Source organism: Eubalaena glacialis, chromosome 18, assembly GCF_028564815.1.
Source record: "Eubalaena glacialis isolate mEubGla1 chromosome 18, mEubGla1.1.hap2.+ XY, whole genome shotgun sequence".
Classification (NCBI taxonomy): domain Eukaryota; kingdom Metazoa; phylum Chordata; class Mammalia; order Artiodactyla; family Balaenidae; genus Eubalaena; species Eubalaena glacialis.
In genome coordinates, this window is record NC_083733.1 from 24341868 (window position 1) to 24364633 (window position 22766).

The 22766-nt window shown below is 36.4% G+C and overlaps 1 protein-coding gene across 3 annotated transcripts in view; it reads left to right on the plus strand.

Moving 5' to 3' along the window:
• The window catches only part of CDH8 (cadherin 8), a 367319-nt gene that overhangs the window by 117283 nt on the left and 227270 nt on the right, over nucleotides 1-22766 (plus strand). For all 3 annotated transcript variants that reach the window (XM_061173973.1, XM_061173974.1, XM_061173972.1), the window contains exon 2: nucleotides 4186-4480. In XM_061173973.1, the coding sequence (XP_061029956.1) occupies nucleotides 4186-4480 (295 nt within the window). The remainder of the gene's footprint in view (nucleotides 1-4185; nucleotides 4481-22766) is intronic.

The window sequence follows — 22766 nt, forward strand, 5'->3', positions numbered from 1 at the left end:
TGCGTTTAGAGTGGATAAGATTTTAGCTCACTGAACCTAACTTTTCTAAATTTCTTTACTCTCTTCTTTAAATTACTGTTTTGAAAATAAAACGAGGCAATGTTCTTTCCTTCCCTTCTTTTGCATTCACCTTACTTACTCCACAAATATTGTTTGAGCTCCAACAACATGACAGGCACCTTACTAGGCAGTTGGGAATGCAAAGGAGAGTGGAAATGCAAAAGCTTCTTCCCGTGGCTTTTAAAGTTTAAAGTTGTATTTTAATTAAGGGATATTTTGAAAATATATGAAAGATAGTGAAGGTGTAATTATATTGATACTCACAGTTCAACTCAATTATGTAGCAGTCCCGTTATGATCCCTCAAATCAAAGACCTAATATGAATGACGGGGATCGCTCGTTGCATACCTGACACTCGGTGCTTCTCCTACGAGGCTGCTGTGAGTGACCACGGGGATCCATCTGGTTGTAGATGAGACAGATCATGGGTGCTGGGCTGAGCTTGGGAACCCAGATTGAGGTAGCTTTGTGAATTGGTGTCTAAGTTTTCCCTCTGACCTCTTTCCCTTTGCTTCTGAGACTTTTGCTTATGGGCACACACCAAGCACTGTGATTTAGTAAAACAAAACTATTATGATGCCAGGCTTCTTACTGAAACCTTGTGTTTATGGACTCTTGTTGCTTTATAGTCAAATCTGAATTCTATCTTGCCTTCACAACTCTGTGTAATCTGACCCCTGCCTTGCTTTTTATTCTTATTTCTTGCCTCTTCTCTTCTCCTAAAGTCAGTGCTATGTTAAATCATCTTTAGCTTTTCTCACTTAGTATGCTCTCTCTTATCTCTGGATCTTTACCCATTCCCTCTCTCTTTGAGATCTGGAGTTCATCATTACTTGTTTGTAGTGGCCTTTTCTGTTCCCCCACACTCCACTTTCTGAGTTAAGTAAACTTAATATATGCACTCAAACCTTTAGAGCATGCATTTGAATCCAGGAAATTTCCTTTAAAGCTTCTGCTGTTAAGATCGCCACTTGCTGATAGTACATTCTATGGAAAAGTTCCCTAAAAATCTCTGAATCTTAACTGTTTCATGGGTGAAATGGCAAAATGTCCTCTGGTTGGCTGTGAGAAAAACATTACATGTATACATGTATTGAATAAAATGTTTACCAGGTAATAAATAGTCGGTACGTGTGGTAGTAATAATAACAATAAAAACAGCAAATATTTTCTGTTTATTTGTGTTTATCTCCCACTAACCTATGGGTCTTTGAGGAGCAGAGACCATGTCTGTGTTGTTTGTAATCATATTTTGTGCATATTTAATCAGTGAATGGATGAGGTCTTTTTGTACCACAGCCAGGCCAACCAGTCTTACCATCCCAGCCAGTTTGCATGTGGCCCTTATGCTGCTCTAATTAGCAGAAGCAGCTCTTGGGAGAGATGGTCCTCACACTTTCAGATGATGCACAATGTGTGAAAATGTGGTGCGTTTGAGATACCTTTGGTACCATAATCTCACAGAGAGGGTCCTGGGGTGGGATAAGTTGACAAGAACAGTCTTGATGCATTGAAGTGAGCAGGTTTTAACAGATATGTGAAGACCAACCAAAAAAGCAGCAGCTTATCATCATGTATTCCGAAGCCTGAGGTCCAGACCTGGAGTTTTATGAGCATTTGCTGCCTGTAAATTGCTATTCTTACACACCCACAGGTCTTTTATTTGTAATGTCAAGTTGGTTACCTGAACAAGCCATGTGCAAGAGTGTGTGTATGAGTGTGTGTGATCCAAATAACAGGATGAAATGAATGAATATAGAAACGCAGTACTCTGCCTTTCAAGATCATGAGGGCTCTGGATTTTGCTGAGATTTGCTAAAAATAAATTTCAGAAGAAAGAGGAAGCACACAGTGTTTGCTAAGAGTTTTTTCAGGATGGAATCTTGGGAACTTTTCACTCAGCTTGCAACTGGGCTTTATTATAGTGTTTTCAGATAGTTGTGTATAGTTGAGGATGCTATGAAGTAAAAATGGTTTTAGTTATTGTACACTTAATATGCCAACTTCCATTTTTCTCTATTTTTCAAATAGATCGTCTCAGATTCTAAAACCAGTTCTGCAGGGTAGATGTTTTATCCCCATGTTAGAGGCAAAGTAACTGAAGCTCAAATAAATGTGTTAATTTCTCCAGTTTATATAGTTAGAGAGACCTGAGTCTTAGCTTTGTGTTTTTTCAAAAACCTATGCTTTTCCCTTCTCCCTCAGTTATTTCTAAACACAAAGGATCATCAAAACCTGGGAGTACGATACGATTTAGTAATCAGAAGCTATTGATAAATGTAAGGAAAATATGGTGCAAAATAAGTTCTAATATAAGTAATAGTAGCAGCATTTTGAATGTCTTAATTTTTGATAGCAAAAATGTGATGGGCAAGAGTGACACATATCAATACCTCTGTGTCTCAGGAATGCCTGTATATGAATGGAAACATCCATGAATCATATTTTATTCAAATTTTTCTTTTTTAATAAAAATGCTAATGGAAATGTTAAAATGCACATAAATTAAAATGGTCATAAATTAGGATTAATATCATATTAATGAATTATAATCCTACATTCATTAAGATAAAGTGGCATTTCAATATTTGCTCTTGTTCATAAGTTCAATACAATAATGAAAGGGATACATTTTGAGATTCGGTAAGTATTTGATGTAATCTTATGCTTTAACTTTTTAAAGTATTCAAAAGTAAAATAGGAGATCTAGATGCATTTGGATGCTTTGTTGCTGTTTTATGTCTTTTAAAAAATCTTTTCATTTATTGAGGCACTAAATACAATTTAAATTGTCAAAGAACGCGATCACTGAATGAAAGTGATCCCAAGAGAATGCAATATCTTTTGAGTTTCTAGGAGTTTCTTTCCACAAGACTTTTTTTTCAATATATACATATATTTTTTTTTTTAAGGAACAAGTGTTTGAAATCTCATGGTGCAAGAACTATAACTATACTGGCATTTAAGTAACTGGGTTAAGCTGAAAATATGTACATTTAAGGAGTATTTTGCAAATATAATTCAATTAATTTTCCTTTTAAAAATACAAACTAAAAATATATATATTCTTGTTTTATTTTAGTTTTTTTAACAGGAGCCAACATAGTATAAAAAAGAAGCACCATATATCAGGAGCCTCCCTCTAAAAAATAAACTGTGAAAATTTGAAAACCAGGGATTCTGTTTTCCCCAGTACCTACTAAAATGTTTTAGGCAGAGTAGGTATTCAATAAATATTTGTTGCCATGATCTAAGATGGATCTGGATCCCTGCTGCGAAGTTTTCATTTCTCTAAGAAGTCCCATTTCTGGAAAATGTGCTCCCATAATCTGGCCTCAGTCATCTTTGTAAAATGGGAATAATTTTCCTGGACCAGAAGAATTGTATAAATCAAAGGGGAAAAAAAAGCCTTACACAAACATAAGATCTTAATATATATCAGATTATTAGAATTATTTCTGTTTTTATGAATATAGCAGCCAGATCTGAGTTGAATTTTAGGTCTACTACACTTGATTCCATCAAATGGAAACCTTGGAGATGTTATAATATGCCTTGTCAAACTTCCCTTTTCCCATGTTTCATATGAAATATTCTAACTCAGTGACTTTTGGAAGAATTAAGGGGATTATCATATGAGAAGTGATTCATATAGCTCTTGGCACACAGATAGTAACCCATAAAAGGTAACTAATAATAATAACTTTAAATAAATGTATTAACAAATTGAAAAGAATACATGTATTATTGTATTTTCTCCTGGTCTTTTTATCATTCTAAATGCATATCAGTTTATACTGAACAGATAAATATATGAATAAATGGAAAGAATACATATATTTTAGTGTTTTCTCCTCAATCTTTTTATCATTGTAAATGCATATCAGTTTATACTGAACAGGCCAGAGTATATTTTTAAAGTGTTCAAACATATTTGTCTGAATTTCATTATATTTTACTTGATATGCATACAGTTGCATAGACTCTTTTGTACAGCTACTGTTAGCAGAAATTGATGAAGTTACAATCAATGTAGAAAGAAACAACTTTATATTGAGACATGAGGTAGTAAAACATACTTTGCAAATTGCCACATCACTAACCAATGTCTCTTTTCGTTTTAGTTACATACAGACCTGGATCCTGGGAGCAAAAAAATCAAATATATCCTATCAGGCGATGGAGCTGGGACCATCTTTCAAATAAATGACATAACAGGAGATATCCATGCTATAAAAAGACTTGACCGAGAGGAAAAAGCTGAGTACACCCTAACAGCTCAGGCAGTGGACTGGGAGACAAATAAGCCTCTTGAGCCTCCTTCTGAATTTATTATCAAAGTTCAAGACATCAACGACAATGCACCAGAGTTCCTCAGTGGACCCTATCATGCTACCGTGCCAGAGATGTCCATTTTGGGTATGTATGCTTCCAATTTCACAGAACTATTAAGAATCATCTTTAAAATAGCTCCTGGCATCAGGGATAGTGTGTGGCTGAGTAAAAGACATTTATTACTGTCTTATCTCTAATTTGCATTTCCAAATCCCCTTTTTTGGCCTCAGTTCCACAGCTCAATAGCTTTAGTCCCTTAGTAATAGGAACTGATGAAGCAGTTTTATTAAAATATCTCTTCTTACACGACAGTACTTCAATAGGCTGAATTTGTATTCCTCTCATAGACCTGTAGTTCGAGTATTGTTACTGAGGCGGATTTATCAAGATTTGTTCCAACATGCCAGACTAATCCTATTGATACTTTCTTGATGTTTAATTATTTGTTTGTGTATATTCACATGCAGATGCAGCACACAGAGAAATAGAAAACCGTCTAGGTCTGTAGTCAGCCAGATATTGGATTGAGCTGGTGGGTCGAGTCTAGAGTGAATTAGGAAATCACAGTTACCAGAGGCTTCTGAGCTGTGGCCATCGTACTTTAACCGAGCTTTTTAAAGGAGCATTGCTATCACCAATGACTCACTCCCAGTTTTTCTGAGCCATTGAAATATTCTTTATACTTTACAGAACAGAATATATTTCAAAACATGATTTTCTACTTTTTCCTCCCCTTTTTGGATTTGCTTATCTATCCCCAGACTCTGGCCTTGATACAGGAAATCCCTGACCCCAGACTTTATACTAGAATAAAAGGTATTTTAGAGCTCTTCCTGGTCTGACAAAAGTACTAGGTAGGATCCAAAATCCAGGGCATTAAGATCACCAAAGTCATTCCTAAGTGTGCAGTGGATGTAAGGGATACCCTAGTTTGTTTCAAATTGCATTTAAGACAACCTATAAGGATACATGCTATGCAGCAAAATCACATAAATTAGCAGCAGGTGAACAAGATGTGATAAATAAAAAAACACAAGTGGAGATATAAATTGAAGGCCAAAATTAGGTTAATAGTTTGGCTTCATTTGATCTCTTCTTTCTTAACCCACAGTATAACTTTGGTAGATACACCCATTACAGCAGCAAATCAGAACTGACCTCAGGTCTTCACATTTTACCCATGTATTTCTCCTGCCAAGACTCCCCTTTTCTATCTCTTTTGTGAGGAATCCTACTATTATTTATTTTTTCCTTCTTATCAAAATCAAATCACTCCTCTATGGCTGGCTGAAATGACACTTTTTCTAGGGAAACTTCCAGGTCTTTCTAGCAGGAATTTATCTCTCTACCATCACTATTACCACAGAAAGAAACCCACAAAAAGCAAAAAACACATTCATGTTTGTACTTCTTTTAAATTCTGACATGTAAACAGGGACTAAGAAATACTATATATTTTTTCTCTCTCTTTTTATTTTCGTCTTATTTGATCAACTTATTTAGGGCAGAGAACTTGCCTAATCCATCTTTTCATTCAGGTTTGTGTAAGATGGTTTTAAAGGACTATTACCAGCTATAATACATACAGAATACTTAATCTTAATTGCTAATGAATGAAGAACAGGAAAGCTGGTATTTTTGCCTCATTATTATGATTTCTACATCTTAATGGCCAAGTCTATATCTATTTATTGTAAATGTGTCAGAGGCTTCCATTCCTGTGTGTATGAGTCATGTGCCTGATAAATATGTTGAGGAAAAAAAAAAGCCCCAAAACGTCTTCAAACTTCAAGGTCAATTTCAGCTAAGACAAGGAATTTAAAGATAGTATTAGCTACATAATGCAATGTGTATGTGCACCTATGCATTTTTCCTCTAAAGTATTTTTCTTGATAAGAGTGTAGCAACTAAAAGAAATAATCTACACTAACTGACACAGTTATTCTAAAAAATGCTTAGCTTGTGGCATCTCTTCTAAAAACCACATGGAATATGCTGCAGTTGAAAGTGTGGGTTTTGAAGTTAGGTGGATGAAATTTTGAATCCTGGTTCTATCCCTTATTATCTGGTTGACTTTGAAGTTCAAGGAGGTTAAACTGTTTCTAATTTTCCTTAGCTACAATGCAAAGATAACAGTTTCCATCTTGCTTTCATTGTTTGAGAACTGCATGATAAAATACAAAGTCAGGGTGTGTCATAAATAAGTGTTCAATAATTGGTTGTCGTGGTTTTAAAAATTATTTTTATTAATCGATTTCCCATCGTACCTTTGGACCTTTCCTTTGTGTCGATTTTACAGAGGTGTCTGGTTTCTGTTTGACTCCAGCCTCTCTGGTTAAAGAGAGGCAGAGGCAGCTGCACTATTTTATTGTCAAGTGTGAATTATTCCCTTCATTTCCATGAAGGTGAATATCAGGATGAAGGTCGGCTCCTATCTCCTTTCTCTCCCCATTACCACTGTTCTCTCCCAGCCTGTCTCTTCCCTCCCCTCCTTCCTTCTTTCATTTTTCTTCCTTTGCTACTGCAGAAATGCCAACACCTGCACCTGTACACCCTGAAGAATGCCAGCAAGGACTGGGGGATTTCATTGTGCAGAAAGTGAAAAATAAAATTCTAATTGAGAAATTTACCAATATTACATTGAAATGAATGTGATATTCAAGAACTGTCTGCCAGTTGACAAGCTGTCAAGACAAAACACACATATATATTTGCCCAAATGGCAGCCAAATTATTTTAGAAATATCATATTTGGAAGCTGTAGACAGAGCTCTTTTATATTCTACTGTGAATTTCAGAACTTGATGAGAATTCACTTCTATAGCAATACCACATAAAGAGTGATGTGCAAGCTTGTCTGGTTTTTACTATGGATCCCAAACTAGCATCGTTGAAGTTGGTTTTTCAGTGAAAATTTGCCTACATTTATTAACTTCCAGACACTTTAAATAGATACTTTTTTGCTACTGGATATTAGGGTGAGGGATACTTAACCCTGATTGTGTGTCCACACCTGGGTTCAGGTAAAATGAACTTTGTATTTAGCTTCGAAGTAGAATCTCAGATTATTTGACGGCAGATTTTCTACTTGTGTTAGTGACATGACCCATCTAAGCCTCATCTTCTCTATCTGTGTAGTGTGCACAAGCATCCCTACCTAAGAAAGTATGTTTGGAAAAATTCAATGATTATATTTAAATAACTTGGCGTAGCATAGAGTTGGTGCTCAATTGATATTAGTTTCTTTACAAGCATCCATTTTCAAGCTACTTCTGCTAGTATGATTCAATAAATTGCGTATAGGATATGAATGCCTTGGTCAATGAAAAATTGCTCGACAAGCCTTAACTTTATGTTTCGCAGTTGTACATGTTGGAATGAAGCCTATTTTATTCAAAAGGGCATATTAGTGAAGATGGGAATAAAAGGATCAGAAAGCCAAGTAGGGCTTAAGCTGGTGGGCATGATTGCATTGTTGAGTACACAGTTATATAAAACACAGCACTGGTGATTTTCTTAGTTTTCTTTGAGATTCAAGGCTACTCTCATGATGATCAATATGTATTAAAAAGTTGCTATATCCCCAAAGCTGTGTTAAATGCTTGCAATATTCACAACAATCCTACATTAGTACCGATGTTAACTTCTCTATTTCTCTTTATTTTCAATCAGAAAACATAGGGGAAATAATAGCTAATCCAAATCCAGATATTAAGTGGGAGAACGGATTTAAATTCAGACATCTGGCTCTTCCTCCCATGGGTTTAACCAGTATGCTGTACTAATTTTTGATAATATCTCTAGAGAATTTTGTTTATATATGCCCTATGATTCTGCTGCCTATTTATAATAGTTACTATTTTTCCAAGGTGGAAGAGCTCTTGAGGTCAGCATACTTTGCAAATTAAATTGAGGAGCTGAGACAGGAGTTGGACAAAGAGAAGTTTGGGTGAAGTATTACACAGTGTTTAAGATAGGAATATAAGCACGTTAAAAATGTAAGAACAATACATCACATAGAAATTCAAATCACAATAAAATTAACTGAGAGCCATGTGGTGACTAACTGGGGCTGAAGTGCTGTTAATATGTTAAAGATAAAAACTACAGAGAGTAACCGGGATTGACTCTGGATTTCCTGGTAGTGAATGCAAAAAAAGAATGCACTCTCCATCAAAAAATATTAATCAAAAAATCAGAAGGTCAAGAGATCACTTAGTAAAATATATTTTGGAAAGGCAAGTCTCACTGCTTTCCAAAGGCTCGTAACGGAAGAGGTCGAGGCTGTCAGTACACAGTATGCAAGTGAACTTACTCTACTTGAAACAGTAACTCAGCCAAAAGGAAAATGCCAACATTTGAAAATAGTTTGTGTTGTCCCTTCTATGTGTCATTCTCACTCTCCTGTCTTCTCTTACCATTAGTAGTATGTCTTTTCTTTGTAATTTTGTTCTTTTATGGTAAAAGTCTTCAAATCCTCTTTTGGAGGAAGGCCCATAGAAAATACATTCTATTTCTTTTGTGTTGTTCATTATCTTTAATTTGGAATAAATTTATTCTTAGAGAAAAGTTGCAGTTGTAGTCCAAATGTATTTTTCCTGAACTATAAGTGAGTACATTGCTGCGATGATGCCCGATTACCATGAGATACCTCAGTCAGTCTTTCTCACATGGGTGTTTTTTCTACACAAGCACAACACAGGCATCAAAATTAGGAAATTAATAGTGATACACCATTGCATTGGATGCACAGACCTCAGTCAAATGTCTCCAATTGTCCCAGTAAAGTCTTTTTATAGTGAAAGGATCAAATCCAGGACCCCACATGCATTACCTCAGTACCTCCAACTCTAAAGCAACACCACCGGGTTCATTCTAATTGTTTCTTTTTCTCCAACAGTGAGAACCCTGTTTCTTTACACTCAATATATTTTTTATTTGGATCATCTCTCACTGCCATAGTAAGTGATTTCCATTTGCTCCCTCTGCCCATCCCCTGACTCCCTGACACAAATGTTTATCTGCTGTTCCACTCTCCCTCCACCTTCCTGCCTTTCCATGGATTCTTACCTCGCCCAGACATACCTAATGGCTTTTGGAATGAAGTGTTCAGGTGGCAGGCAGACAGTCAGGAATGGAGGCAGCAACTATATAATACTCTCTACTTTTATTCTCCTGTATATTTCAATTGTTTGTTATTATACAATAGACCTATGGCAACATCTTCCAGTCTGTGCTCAAAATAGATCTACTGAAACAAATCAAATCAAATTTAATTGATAAACACTGAATTTAAAAAAGTGAAATGCTTTTCATACTTCAGAGTCTTTAAAGTATTAATATGCCAGAATTTGATAAATGCATATTATATGCCCTTTCGGAAATTCAGACATTTATATGATCCCAGAAACTATTTTTAAAAAGTATCTTTCAGAACTGCATAATTTTATACTATAAAAGCTTTATAAACACTTGTCTAATGAGAAGAGATTTTTGAATCTATGTTAGGTCACATGTTAATTTAGCACGCAGCTAAATAGTCAAATTTTCAATTTCTAATGAGCAAATTAAAAATTATGATGACTATAGCTTACATGGATTAGCTTGTTATTCTTGTCACTGCCCGATACGTATTTTCATCCCATATAAAGAAGATTCCCCAACTAATAAAGAGATTCATTTTCATATTTTGTTATTATTAAAGAAACAGTTTATGTCACAGAAGCTTAGAAGATCAAAGAATGTTCATACTGACAAACTGTCTTAAACCTAACATACGTCTTTTTTATAATTTAGAGGTTGTGGCTTTCTTCCTCTCTCTCAGCTAGATTTTAAAAGGATTTGGCAGAATTTCTCTATTTCAAAGAAGAGATGCAAAGTGAGAAAGGGAAAAACATATCTTGATGGATTTGATTATCTTTTTTGTCTTATTTGATTCGGGCTGACGAACAAAATTGGAATTCTTTAGGAAAACATGGGCGGGAAATCATGAGGATTGAAATAAACACTTTTAAAAGAAATCCAGCTGCTCTACCTGATATGAATGCCTGTAACAGCTGTGGTTCCAAAACTCTAAGATGGGGTGAGGATTATGTAGTTTCTGTTCTGCATAAGGAAGGTAAACCTCCAGCAGGAATACATAGACAGTTGGTGTAATAGCTGAATCTTGTATCTGTGAAGCAGTGATTTCTGATATGTGGATTTTAGTGATTCCCAAAGGTCTCCCTAAATGATCTATGGCTTAGAAATTACTGGAGTATCCAAATGGGAAAATTATTGGCAGTTAACTGTGAGAGGTACCTAAAATGAATTAGCCTTCCAAGAGCCATTATGTTATTTCTGCATTGTGGCTCAGAACAAGTTTGGGGTATAATGATGGGGATATAAACAAGATTTATTTGAATGCCTTCTGTGATGAGAAAACTCCTTCCATCAAATTTTGCTTTAATGCTTACTCTTCTGTACTCTCTAAATTATAAGATGATATTTTATTAATCAACTAGGTGATAATGCAATACTATAATTAATCGATTGTATTGTCCCTAATGGGATTCTTACTATTTTTAGGTCAATTCATATACCTGATGTCTTTAATTTTAATGTTCTTTGGGCTAAATATCAACCCATAAAAATACATGAATGCAGGTAGGATAGCTTAGGGAAGTTATTAAAAGTATATAGAGAGGAATTCCCTGGCAGTCCAGTGGTTAGGACTCTGTGCCTTCACTGCCGGAGGCCAGGTTTGACCCCTGGTTGGGGAACTAAGATCCTGTAAGCCTTGTGGTGTGGCCAAAAAAAAAAAAAAAAAATATATATATATATATATATATATATATTTATATATATATATATATATACACACACGTATATATAAATCCAACTTTCATTCACTTTGAAAATAGTTAAAATTCTAGAACTACTCATTATAGGACTGGCTCAGGAGCTTCAGACCCACTCCTGTTTTGGGGTTTCATGGCCAACATAAACTAGGTGTTTTCAATGGTCTCTTCTTGTAGATTTGGTCTGTCGACTTAGGAATTTCATATAAATACTAGAAATCTTTGAATTCTTTCTAGAAGATGAATTCTCAATCACTAGCCAATAAAAATTTTTCAGAATTGTATAAATCACAAGAGAATGTGATGAAATACCTCATTTGATTTTACAAGTTGTAATGTTGGTGTCACTTTTGTCCTATATAATAGAATATTACAAAAATATATTTCAATAAGTTACATAAGTACCTTAAATTTGAACCTATTGAAAACAAATTTAACACTCTGCCCCTAACTCCATCCCCACTGGTGAACAGGGTCACTCCGTGTGGAATGGGATTAATTTAGAGACCTGTATCTCCCATTCATGAGTATCTCATAATTTGAATTGGTGTTCTAGAAGATTAAAATTAAAGCATTGACTCAGCATTAACAATATCTAAGTGAAGAAGCAACACTGACTATATATCTCAACCTGTGCCTTTAAACCAGGTCATTCCATCAATGTACCGATTAAACAGTGGTTTCTAAGCCTGTTCATAACAGTAGCTAAGGCTAACATTCTGTTTCTTTCCTTCTTATTTTTTCCCTCCATTTTATCCCCTGTGCTCACTCATTAGAATTAAACTCAATTGGATTAACAATTTGATTATCACATTAAGCTCAATTTGATTATCCTAGTGTCTCTTTAAGTTCTTCAGAAATATGTCTTCTACTCACATTTTGATTCTTCCTATTTCTGGATACATTGGGTAACCTCTCTGGAAATTACACCGACTTCCCTGTTGCCAGAGAAAGTTCCTATGGCGAATAATACTTCATCTAGGTCTACCGTGAACCTTTCTGAAAAGATAAGACATCTACTGCTTTCTATTCAAGTAATCTTCTGTACTTGAAATACTGAAAAGTATTCTTATATCAGTAAACCTGCATTTCTAAGGAAAATCAAAACACTTAACAAAAACATTGATCGCAGATGGAAAGTTGAGAAACAAAGGGGGAATACTACCCAGACAATTCCATGATCCTGTTGTCTTTCTATCTCTTTGTCCTCACCTAAGAATTAATATTTTAGGATTCAACACATTTATTGACTCTAGATGCAAAAGGGCAAATCATTCTTAAGTTATTCAAGCCATGCTTGTGTCTAGAGCTCTGTGAATTAGCATGAATACCCACAGTGTTACAAGTTTTGTTACATAGCCATTTCAGGAAATCATGAATTAAAAGGGGCTAGAGAGAAAAAGCACATAGAGTTCAGCCTTTGCCCACATTCGCCTGTCAGAGAAATGAATCCACTGCATGTCAGGGCAGCTCTGAAACATGCATTTGTGAAATCCTGAAGTCTTGGCTGAAAATGAATGTGGGACACATTTGTCAATATATTTTTGGTGTCTGTCATGCCCTCCTTGCCTCTCAGAGCTGGTAGGGGTTCCTAGAGTCTTTATGTGTGTATTAATGTTATTTCTTTAATTTTTATATTTGTGCTTAATGGACTTAATAGTTGTACTTCCTGGATTCATTGGACTTGGAAATTGTCATTTGAGTTTTAGACCCAAATTGCTTTTATTCTTTGGTTATGTAGCAATCACAGTTGTGTGAGATACGTGCCATTTTTCCTATTCTCCTTATCAGTAATGTTACATAGAGAAAAATATGATGAAATTTAAATGGCAAGATAGTTACATGCATAGACAGGCAAATAGATCAATACAGGCATGCCTCAGAGATTTTGCCAGTTGGGTTCTAGACGACCACAATAAAGCAAGTCACACAAATGTTTTGGTTTCCCAGTGCATATAAAAGTTATGTTTATGCTATATTGTAGTTTACTAAGTGTGCAATAGTGTTATGTTTAAAATATGTACATACCTTAATTTTAAAATATTACTAAAAAATACTAACCGTCATCGGACAATGCAGGGTTGCCACGTACCTTCAATTTGTAAAAAATGCAGTATCTGTGAAGGGTGATAAAGTGAAGTGTAATAAAATGAAGTATGCCTGTAGATAAAAGATGGTAGAGAAGATATACAAGCTGTTAAAAGAATGGAGGATAAAGATAAGTATGTAGATATATGGAGGAAAGAAATTTAAGTATGTATGTGTATACATGTGTGTGTATTTGATATTATAACTAGATATCCTAAAAAAAAAGACAAAAAATTGTTACATCATGAGGCTCTAAGTGAGGACATATGGATTGTCTCAGACGCATCTTTCCAATTCTAAGGGAACAAGGTTTTATTCCTTGTGTCTGTGCTGGAAGAGTTTAAAGTCAGTATAACCATATTTGTGCCACTGTTGAAGATGATTTTATTCATTTTTTTTTTTTTGTCAGGGAACATTACACCAAGGAGTCTTCTCTTTATAACCACGTCAGACTTTTTGGATCTCATCATTATCTGCCATTTATGAATCTTTGCAAGCCACAAGAGTGGTTTGAGTTCAAGAAATCCATGGGGGTAGGAGAGGGGGAATTCATCAAATAAGGGTCTCTGGAATAGGTGTTGAAATGCCTATATGTGTTTCTTCTAAAATCCAAAGCAATGTTATTCACTTAAGGTTAGCACAACGAATAATTGTTTTATGACTACATAGAGATTAATATTTTAAAAGTTTATTTTATGCCAAACACACTATTCAGGTACATTCATTTAATCGTAACAACAACCTTATGAAGTGAATTTTATTATTCTTATTTTTAAAAAGAAAACTGACGCACACAAGCTTAAAATATACTCAAGGTCTTATCATGGGTAAAAATCAGAGCTCCCGTCAGACATGCAGAACCACTAACAGTCCACAGAGTTAACGGAGGAGTTATTATAGGGGTTAGACCGTATAAAACAATAAAGATGATAGAAGAGCTCTTGTCTCTGCATCGGGTGATGGGAAGGAAAGCTGGAAGTGAAGTGGAAGAGACCAGGAATATGCTGGAATCCAAAAGGAGTCTGTACCTGGCTCTCCCACCTCAATTTTCCATGTGGCAGATAACCTGCAGGAGAAGCTGATGCCCTTTGTCACATGGCTGTGCATGGACCTGGCCCGGAACTTGGACATTCTGAAGGAGCACATCTTATGGTTGCTGAAGGAGCTGTGAGTGGGATCCTGCTCTGTGCCAACATGGTGAGCTTGAGAATCTGCTGAGTCAGACGTGTGCTACCCTAGTGCCCAGTATCCTACACTGACATTTTGTCTGTCTTCTCCACTTCTGCCTTCAAAATCGCATGCCAAACCTAACCAGGACAATACAGGGAAGGGAATTCTAGAAATATAATCCCAGTTTAGCTAAACTGATAGAGAACAAAGCCATGACAGATACACTTTATTTAGTTTCTATTGTAGGTTAGGTACTATGGAAAACACTGTATAGATTTTTTTAGAAAACATTATAGGGCTTCCCTGGTGGCGCAGTGGTTGAGAGTCTGCCTGCCAAGCAGGGGACACGGGTTCAAGCCCTAGTCTGGGAAGATCCCACATGCCGCGGAGCAGCTGGGCCCGTGAGCCACAATTACTGAGCCTGTGCGTCTGGAGCCTGTGCTCCGCAACAAGAGAGGCTGCGATAGTGAGAGGCCCGCGCACCGCGATGAAGAGTGGCCCCTGCTTGCCACAACTAGAGAAAGCCCTCGCACAGAAAACGAAGACCCAACACAGCCATAAATAATATATAAATAAAAATTAAAAAAAACAACAAAGAAAAACCCAAAAAACTCTTCCAACACTGGAAGTTTCTCTTTAAAAAAAAAAAAAAGAAAAGAACATTATATATGTCAAGTATTATCATTTCACATCATATATTATATAAGAATTATAGGTTACATGTTATTATCATATTTTTCTGTTAGACAAAATTAATTTTTTCTGTTCGACAAAATTAATATGCTGAAGCTGTAACCCCTAGAACCTACGAATGAGATTGTACTTGGAGGTAGGGCCCTTGAAGAGCTAATTAAGGTTAAGTGAGGACGTATGGGCAGGCGCTAATCCAATCTAACTGGTGTCCTTACAAGAAGAAGGAATTTGGACACACAGAGAGACACCAGGGGCACATATGAACAGAAGGACAACTGTGTGACAAGGCAGTAAGAGAGTGGCCATCTGCAAGCCAAGGAGAGACCTCAGGAGAAACCGACCCTGCCAGCACTTTGATCTTCAACCTCTAGCCTCCAGAACTGTACAAAAATTAACTTCCGTTGTGTAAATCACCTAGGCTGTGGTATTTTGTTACGGCAACCCTAGCAAACTAATGCAATTTGTGTGGCCAGATTTACTTAATTAGGATGCACTAGGGTCAGAATCCAAAGTCAGAGACTTATTAAATGGGGTATCAATGTTCTCTCTTCTAGAGCTATTGTGTCCCTTTATCAGCCTTGACTTAGGGTCATATCTCTGGATATATATGGAGTGAACATCTGTTCCCAGCTATGGAATTTTTTAAAAAATAGAAAATCATATGCTTAAGTGTGTGGAACTTCTTTTGGTTTTAAATAAACTTTTTAGTATAGTTTTAGATTTATTGAAAGGTTTGAAATTATACAGAGTCCCCATATACCTCATACCCACATTTCACTATTATGAACATCTTACATTAGTATGGTACTTTGTTAAAATTAATGAACCAATATTGACACTGCATTTTAACAATTGTGGTGAGTACTGGTCAGGTACTTTTGTAGAATCTCCCTCATTTGAGATTTGTCTCATGGGGTAGAATATTGGGGAGGAAGACTGCTATTTTTGTCACATTATATCAATACATACTATCAATAGGATTTATCCCTGTTGATGTGAACCTTGATCACCTGGCTGAGGTATTAAGTTTGTCAGGTTTCTCTCCTGTAAAGTTACTCTTTTGTTCTGCTTTCTACACTGTACCTTTTAGAAGGAAGTCACTATGTGCAGCACATACTTAAAGAGTGGGAAGTCATACTTCCCCCATACATAATTATCTACATTACTCATGTGGATTTCTTGTGCATAGGTGATTGTCCTTCCCTCCTTCCATCCTTCCTTCCTCCCTCCCTCCCTCCCTTCCTTCCTTCCTTCCTTCCCTTCTTTCTTTTAGTTAAACAATAGTACTCAAGGGTTATTTTATACTTTCTGTTATAATCCAATGCAACTTTATTTTCCTGCCTATTTTTTTTTTTTTTTCCAGCTTTGGGCATTGGGAGCTCTTTTAGTTGTCACCTGTGTCCCTTCCACATACATCCATTATTTTTTGTTTGCTTTTTAGCACTTATATACATTCTTACTTTCCTATAGTGCATGATGCTTCAGGTTCATCTTGTATATTTATTGCCCAACTTCTAGAATTAGCTATACCTCTAAGGAGCCCTGGTTCTTTTTATTGGGGTATTAGAAGTCAAGATCTGAGTGCTAGGTATACTAGTTGCTGCTGGGTTGTCTTTGATTCTAGGCCCTCTCAGATGGTAGAGGGAGGACAAATACATGTGGAGGGATGTATATATATACTTAAGTTTTACAAATACAATGGTAATATAGTTATAATATTTTGTCACTGTTTGCAATCCATCTTGGGAAGCCCCACATCCTAATTTTTAAAACATTTGCATGTATTAAGTTTTACTTGTGCTGTAAAGTTCTAATGGTTTTGATAAGTCCATTGTGCCACGTGTCCATCATTACAGTATCAGACAGAATAGTTTTACTCCCTGAAAAAAAAGCCCTTGAGCTTTACCTGTTAACTTCCTCATTCCCTAAACCCCTAGTATCCACTGATCTGTCTACTGAATTTATAACTTTGTCTCTTCTAAAATATCCTATAAATGGAATAAAATAGTATATAGACTCTTTACTTAGCAACATGCATTTAAGATTCATTCAAGTTTTTGTATGGCTTGACAGTTCATTTCTTTTAAACACTAAATAGTATTCCATTGTATGGGGGTTACCATAGTTTGTTTATCCTTTCATCTATTGAAGTATATTTTGATTACTTCCAGTTTTGTGTGATCATACATAAAGCTGCTATAAACATTCCTGTTCAGGTTTTTGTTTAGAAATAAGTTTTTAATTCAGTTGAAATACCTAGGAGTATACCTGATGTATCACTCAGTAAGAGTTTAGTTTTATAAGAAATTTTAATTGATTTAACCAAAATATTTACCAGAAAGTCCTATCAGTAATCTATAAAACACTGTAAAGATATCCCTCGTTCGTTAGCAGGCAAAAACTATGGTAGAAAACCTAGAATAGAAAGCAATTAGTTAATATAGAGATGAACAGATGTACTTGTGTGAGTTACAGTGATCACACTGTAAATAGCAATTATCTTAATATGCTGTCAGATCTCCATGCCTTTAGGAAATGCTGCCCCAGAGGATTTTTTATCTTTCCTTTCTTCTGGTCAAAATGGGTCCTCCTGTTTCTAGTCTTTGAATATGTGTTTATGGACACTGTTCGCCAAGTTGTCTCTACCATTGCTACTCTGCCTATTTCTGCTTTTTGAAAGTTTATGCAAAAAAAAAGCATGAATACAGGAGTGAGCATCTTGTAGTCAACAACCACCTATGGAGAACCTTCCTCTTTCAAGGCTGTAGTGAACACCCACCTAATGTCAGCCAAACTCACACTGTGTTTATTCTCTAGTAACGGTCCATCTCCCCGTTGGCAGTATGGATAACCACCAGCCAGTTTGTGAAGTGTTGCTTCTGTTTTCAAACACAGGTAGACATTTCACCAATCTAGTTCAGTTACCTCAATCCCAGGCATTTGCCATGGGGACTGAGAAAATACTGAAATAGTATTTTTCCAAGCAGCTCAGTGTAAAAATTTGTGAACTTAGGAGCCATCAGGTAGACATCATCCTTTCATGATATATATTAGAGAAACAGAAAAACTATGTTTCACATGTTGGATTTCTTAGTCTCTGGTCCTAGAAACACACTGAATCTCAGTTCCTATCTCTGGTTTCCATGATACTTCCATCTCTCCATATATGACAACTCAAAAAGGACCAGGTGAGGCGATACTATATTTCTTAGAAACAAAAATTTCCTAAGAAATATAAAATTGTCTGCTGGATGCTATGAGTGCCAGTGAAAAGGAGTTATTCAAAGAAATTCTGGTCTATCAGAGTAGGTATAGAAGCGTCTTTCTTCTTGGCTATGTAAACAGTGTATAAAATGATAAATATTTATGCCCACTTGGTGTGCAGTTTTCTCATTATACGAACCTAGAGAATACACTATCACTCTTGTGTCTTCCTTATAAAAGATCCTGGCTCTTCAGGGCAAGGCATCGTATGGATGGATATTAATAATGTGTCGTGCGTATCTTCATAACATAATAAGAGGTTTTTTTTTTCTTTTTTCTTTTACTGCCATTGACTGCTGCCCATATAAAAGCAATGAACTGAAATTTAAATCCTTGGGAAAGTTAGAACCGGAGTGGGATATGGGATATCCCTCTGCCTGGCTTGTAAAAGGGCCATGCATCTCCTTGAACTGGGAGAGAAAGAGACATTGAGAGAAGGAATATTCTGAGTTCACTCTGAAAAAAAGACTGTTCATGCTGGGTGCAGTGTCACTCTTCCATCCATTTATATTCTCAGATCCTATTAATGGATGTAAGATAACCTACAGTCTTCTGTGCTTTGTTCTTTTTTAAAATTAGTATTAAAGAAAAACTAGATGATCAAGACAGAAAACAAAGGGCAAAATTCATTCCTGAGCATGTCTTTATTGTCTTTTTCTCACCTTGACAGCATCATCTGAATAATGATAATCACCCCAGTATTTTTTTTTTTTTTTGTATTGCTATTCCTGTGTAATTATTAGGGCCACTGATACCATTCGGTGACAATGAAATAATATCAAACATCCCCCATTCATTTGTGTATAGGTAACAAGTTACAATGTCAAAGTTAAATGAAAAGAGAAGTGCCAGTATCCATCTTAAGAGCTGCTCTTATAGTGTCTCACAGCTCCAGTCAACATGACACAAGTGCACCGTGGGGGCCTTTTCGGGGACCACACAGCAAGGGAAATAAGACCATGTGATGTGAATCTGGCATCGTCGCCACTGCTTGATGTAACACTAAAGGCATGGCTAAGTTAGACTTTTTCATAAGCGTAGACAGCAATTCTTATTTCTGTTCAGGCTTTTCTACATTTTGGCCTTTTCTTGTCCCCATACATATTTTTAAATTATGCATTGAAGTGTAATAGCCACACAGTAAAATGCGTATACTATAAGAACACAAGCTCACAGACCCAACAGACGTGTAATCAGCACCCAGATAAAAAAATCAGAAGAGTTCCCAGCACTGCAAGATTCGTTTTTGTGCTTCCTCCCAATATCCTCACTTCTGTAAGCTTAGAGAAGTTTTGCCTGCTTTGTGCTTTATGCAGCTGGACTCATACACTGCTTTTGCTTTTGAGTCTGTTTTCTCTCAACACCCAAGCTTGAAACCAGGTCTACCAAGTTTACAAAGATTGGTGAATGAACCAGTGAATATATTGATTTTTATATTTACTTATCTCCTTTTGATTCCTCTCCCCTCATCCCCTCTTTTCTTTTTGTATTCTGGAAAAGCTGGAGGCTGACTTTAATATTAGGTTATGTTATTTGGGGTGACCTTTCATTGTGTGCCAAGCTCAAGGCAGCTAAGGGGGAACTTCCATGTCAAGGCCAGGGTTAGTTCTGCCAGTGGTAAATCTGCACCTGTGGGAAGTTTAGGTATCCCATCTACCTGAAAAAAATCTCACCTTATTCCTAACAGAAATTCGCTAATTAAAGCTACATTCATTCCAGAGAAAACAAAACTACTGTTCTGCCTCTACCACTTTATTTCATCTTTTTGTTTCAACCTCCATGTCTCTGTTTTCTCCAAGGTTTTCATCAAATCATTTAACAGACATGTAGTGAGCACCTGCATTTATAGACAGTGAAGTCACAGAGATCAAAGCTGTGTTTGCAGAGAGAAAGACCCAGTGGTGAAGAGTACATTCTCTGGAGTCAGCAGGGCTTGTTGCAAATTCCTACTAGTTTCCTTAGAGCAACGAACCCGACTTTAGCCCTTAGAAATGCACCTCCAGGATTATTGTCCAGTCTCAAATATGCCATTAGCCTACATGGAACTGTCATGTTAGAGAAAACTATTATAATTTTATTTATATAAATTGTCATTAAAAAAAAACTTTATCCTACATCCTGTATCACTTGCCATAAATAGAGAAGATAAGTGTCAGATAAATATATTAGATAAATATCATGAAAAATATACATACTATTAGATAAGTATAATGTGAGATATATATATAAATATATAAAAGTCATTAATTTTTGTATAGACACTGTTGCCTGCCAAAGGCTCTTATCCCCAAGCCTGGTATTCCTTAACTATATAAAGGGATTTTGGCAAATATTACAAAGGTGTTAAACACCTACTGGCATAAAACTGAAATAATGTCTTCAGTATAATCTGAATGGTTAAAGGGAGAATGAAATGGATACATTACATCTGTCGCTATGGATTTGAAATTAATTGATGCTGATTCTTTGTATTCCTAGAGTGCCCTGCTGGGATGCTTCTCATATTTTGGAAAGTGAACATGTTATGTAAAATGCAAGTTCACGTTTTGGTAAATGCCACACCAAGACGCATGCCTTCAAGGGGCGCATAGTCTGTCAGGGAACATAACCTGCTTTCTTGAGGCTTGTGAAAGATGCGGAAAAACTATCATAGCAGAAACCATGATTACCTAGGCCGCCGAGGGATGCCAAGAGATACCTCTGGGAACTTGGCTTGCCTAAGATTTGCATGGCAGGGTATCAATTAAAATTTCATGTTTCCTCATGACTCAGAGGGCCTGCTGCTGTTTCTTAAGATCTTTGGAAGTGACGAGAACGAGGCCCATGGAATCCCCTGCTCAGAAGTCAAGTCATGTGAGCAGAGCAGAGGCTGTATTAGCAGGACTGAGTGGGCTCTGCTTAATAGCTAAAGATTTGATTCTTGCAAAATGGAAAATATGTCAGCATCATCTCTCCATTCCTAGGCCTAAGGAATCCAGTGTGTATAAGCAGTTAGTGTCGTATTCAAATGAGCAAGCAGGTGGATGAATTTAAAGGTGTGTAATTGTTTTAAATATTGGATGGGAGCTTTTGCATTATGTCCATCAGCTAAAACACCTTTGATCTGAAGATATTTCAAAGTGTTGTGATTAAAGTGAGTTATTGCTGTGCTATCAGCAATGGCGATAAAGGCCATTTTGAAGCTCCCCTACCCCCAGCTGCAGGGACAAGGGCCATGTTGGATTTTGAAGGGATATTCTAACACATCAGACTTGGCATTTGCTTTGAACAGAAAAGATATGCCTGACTAATGCTAAGATTTCCCTGACTTTTTAGATATATCTGTCGCTCTTTAAGTTCTACAGAGTGGGGGGATGCTTAGAATGTGGGATTCAAGGTTAGGCTTAGGACGGTGTAAAGAGTATAAAAATGTGCTTCTTTGTGTCTGATTTAATGCTTTCTTGAAATGCTCAAAGATAAAAGCTCGAGCTTTGAAGCCAGACTGTTTGAATTGTGGATCTTCTCCTAACTACTGAATGACCATGAGGAGGGAATTTACCCTTCTGAATCTGAGTTTCTTCTTTTAAGAGGGATTTGAAAAGGAAAATTATATGAAAGGAAAAAATACTCTGCCTGACATGCAATATTTCAAGAAGTGTCAGTTTTGCCCAGGCTTTGAGGCACAGCTATGTGTTAGAAAGGTGACCCGGACCCTTTCTCAGTGAGCATGCTGCTTCTGAATTCTCGGAGCATGTACATAAAGTTGAGTCTTTATCTCTGATATTTTTGTTTATGATACATTTTCAGAATTAAGTTAATCTGTCCAAAACAAATAATTGATTATTCCATTAGCTTTACTTCAGATGATATCCTTACCCTTTGTTCCTATGACCCCCCCCCTTTTATTATTTTCTAAATTCACCCTCCAAAATTAGCATCTTATTTCTCAGCTTTCCTCTGAGTTCCAGGCCTACAGCTCAGACTGTCCATGTGACATGTAAATGTGAGATTGAGGCACCTTGGTTAACAACAAGCACATTCAAAACTGAATGCATCTGTTAGTTATTGCTGTGTAACACTATTACCACAAATTTCATGGCTTTTAACAACACACATTATCTATCTCATGGTTCCTGTGGGTCAGGACACATTCAGGAGGTCTGTGGATCCTCTTGCTTTAGAACCTCACAAGGCTGCAATCAAAGTTTCATCAGGGGCTGAGGTCTCATCTGAGACTTGATAAGCAAGACCTCAATTCCAAGATCTCATGGTTGTTGTAAGCATTCAGATCCTTGAGGGGCTCAGTTTCTTTGCTACCTGTGTCTGGTGGGCACCCT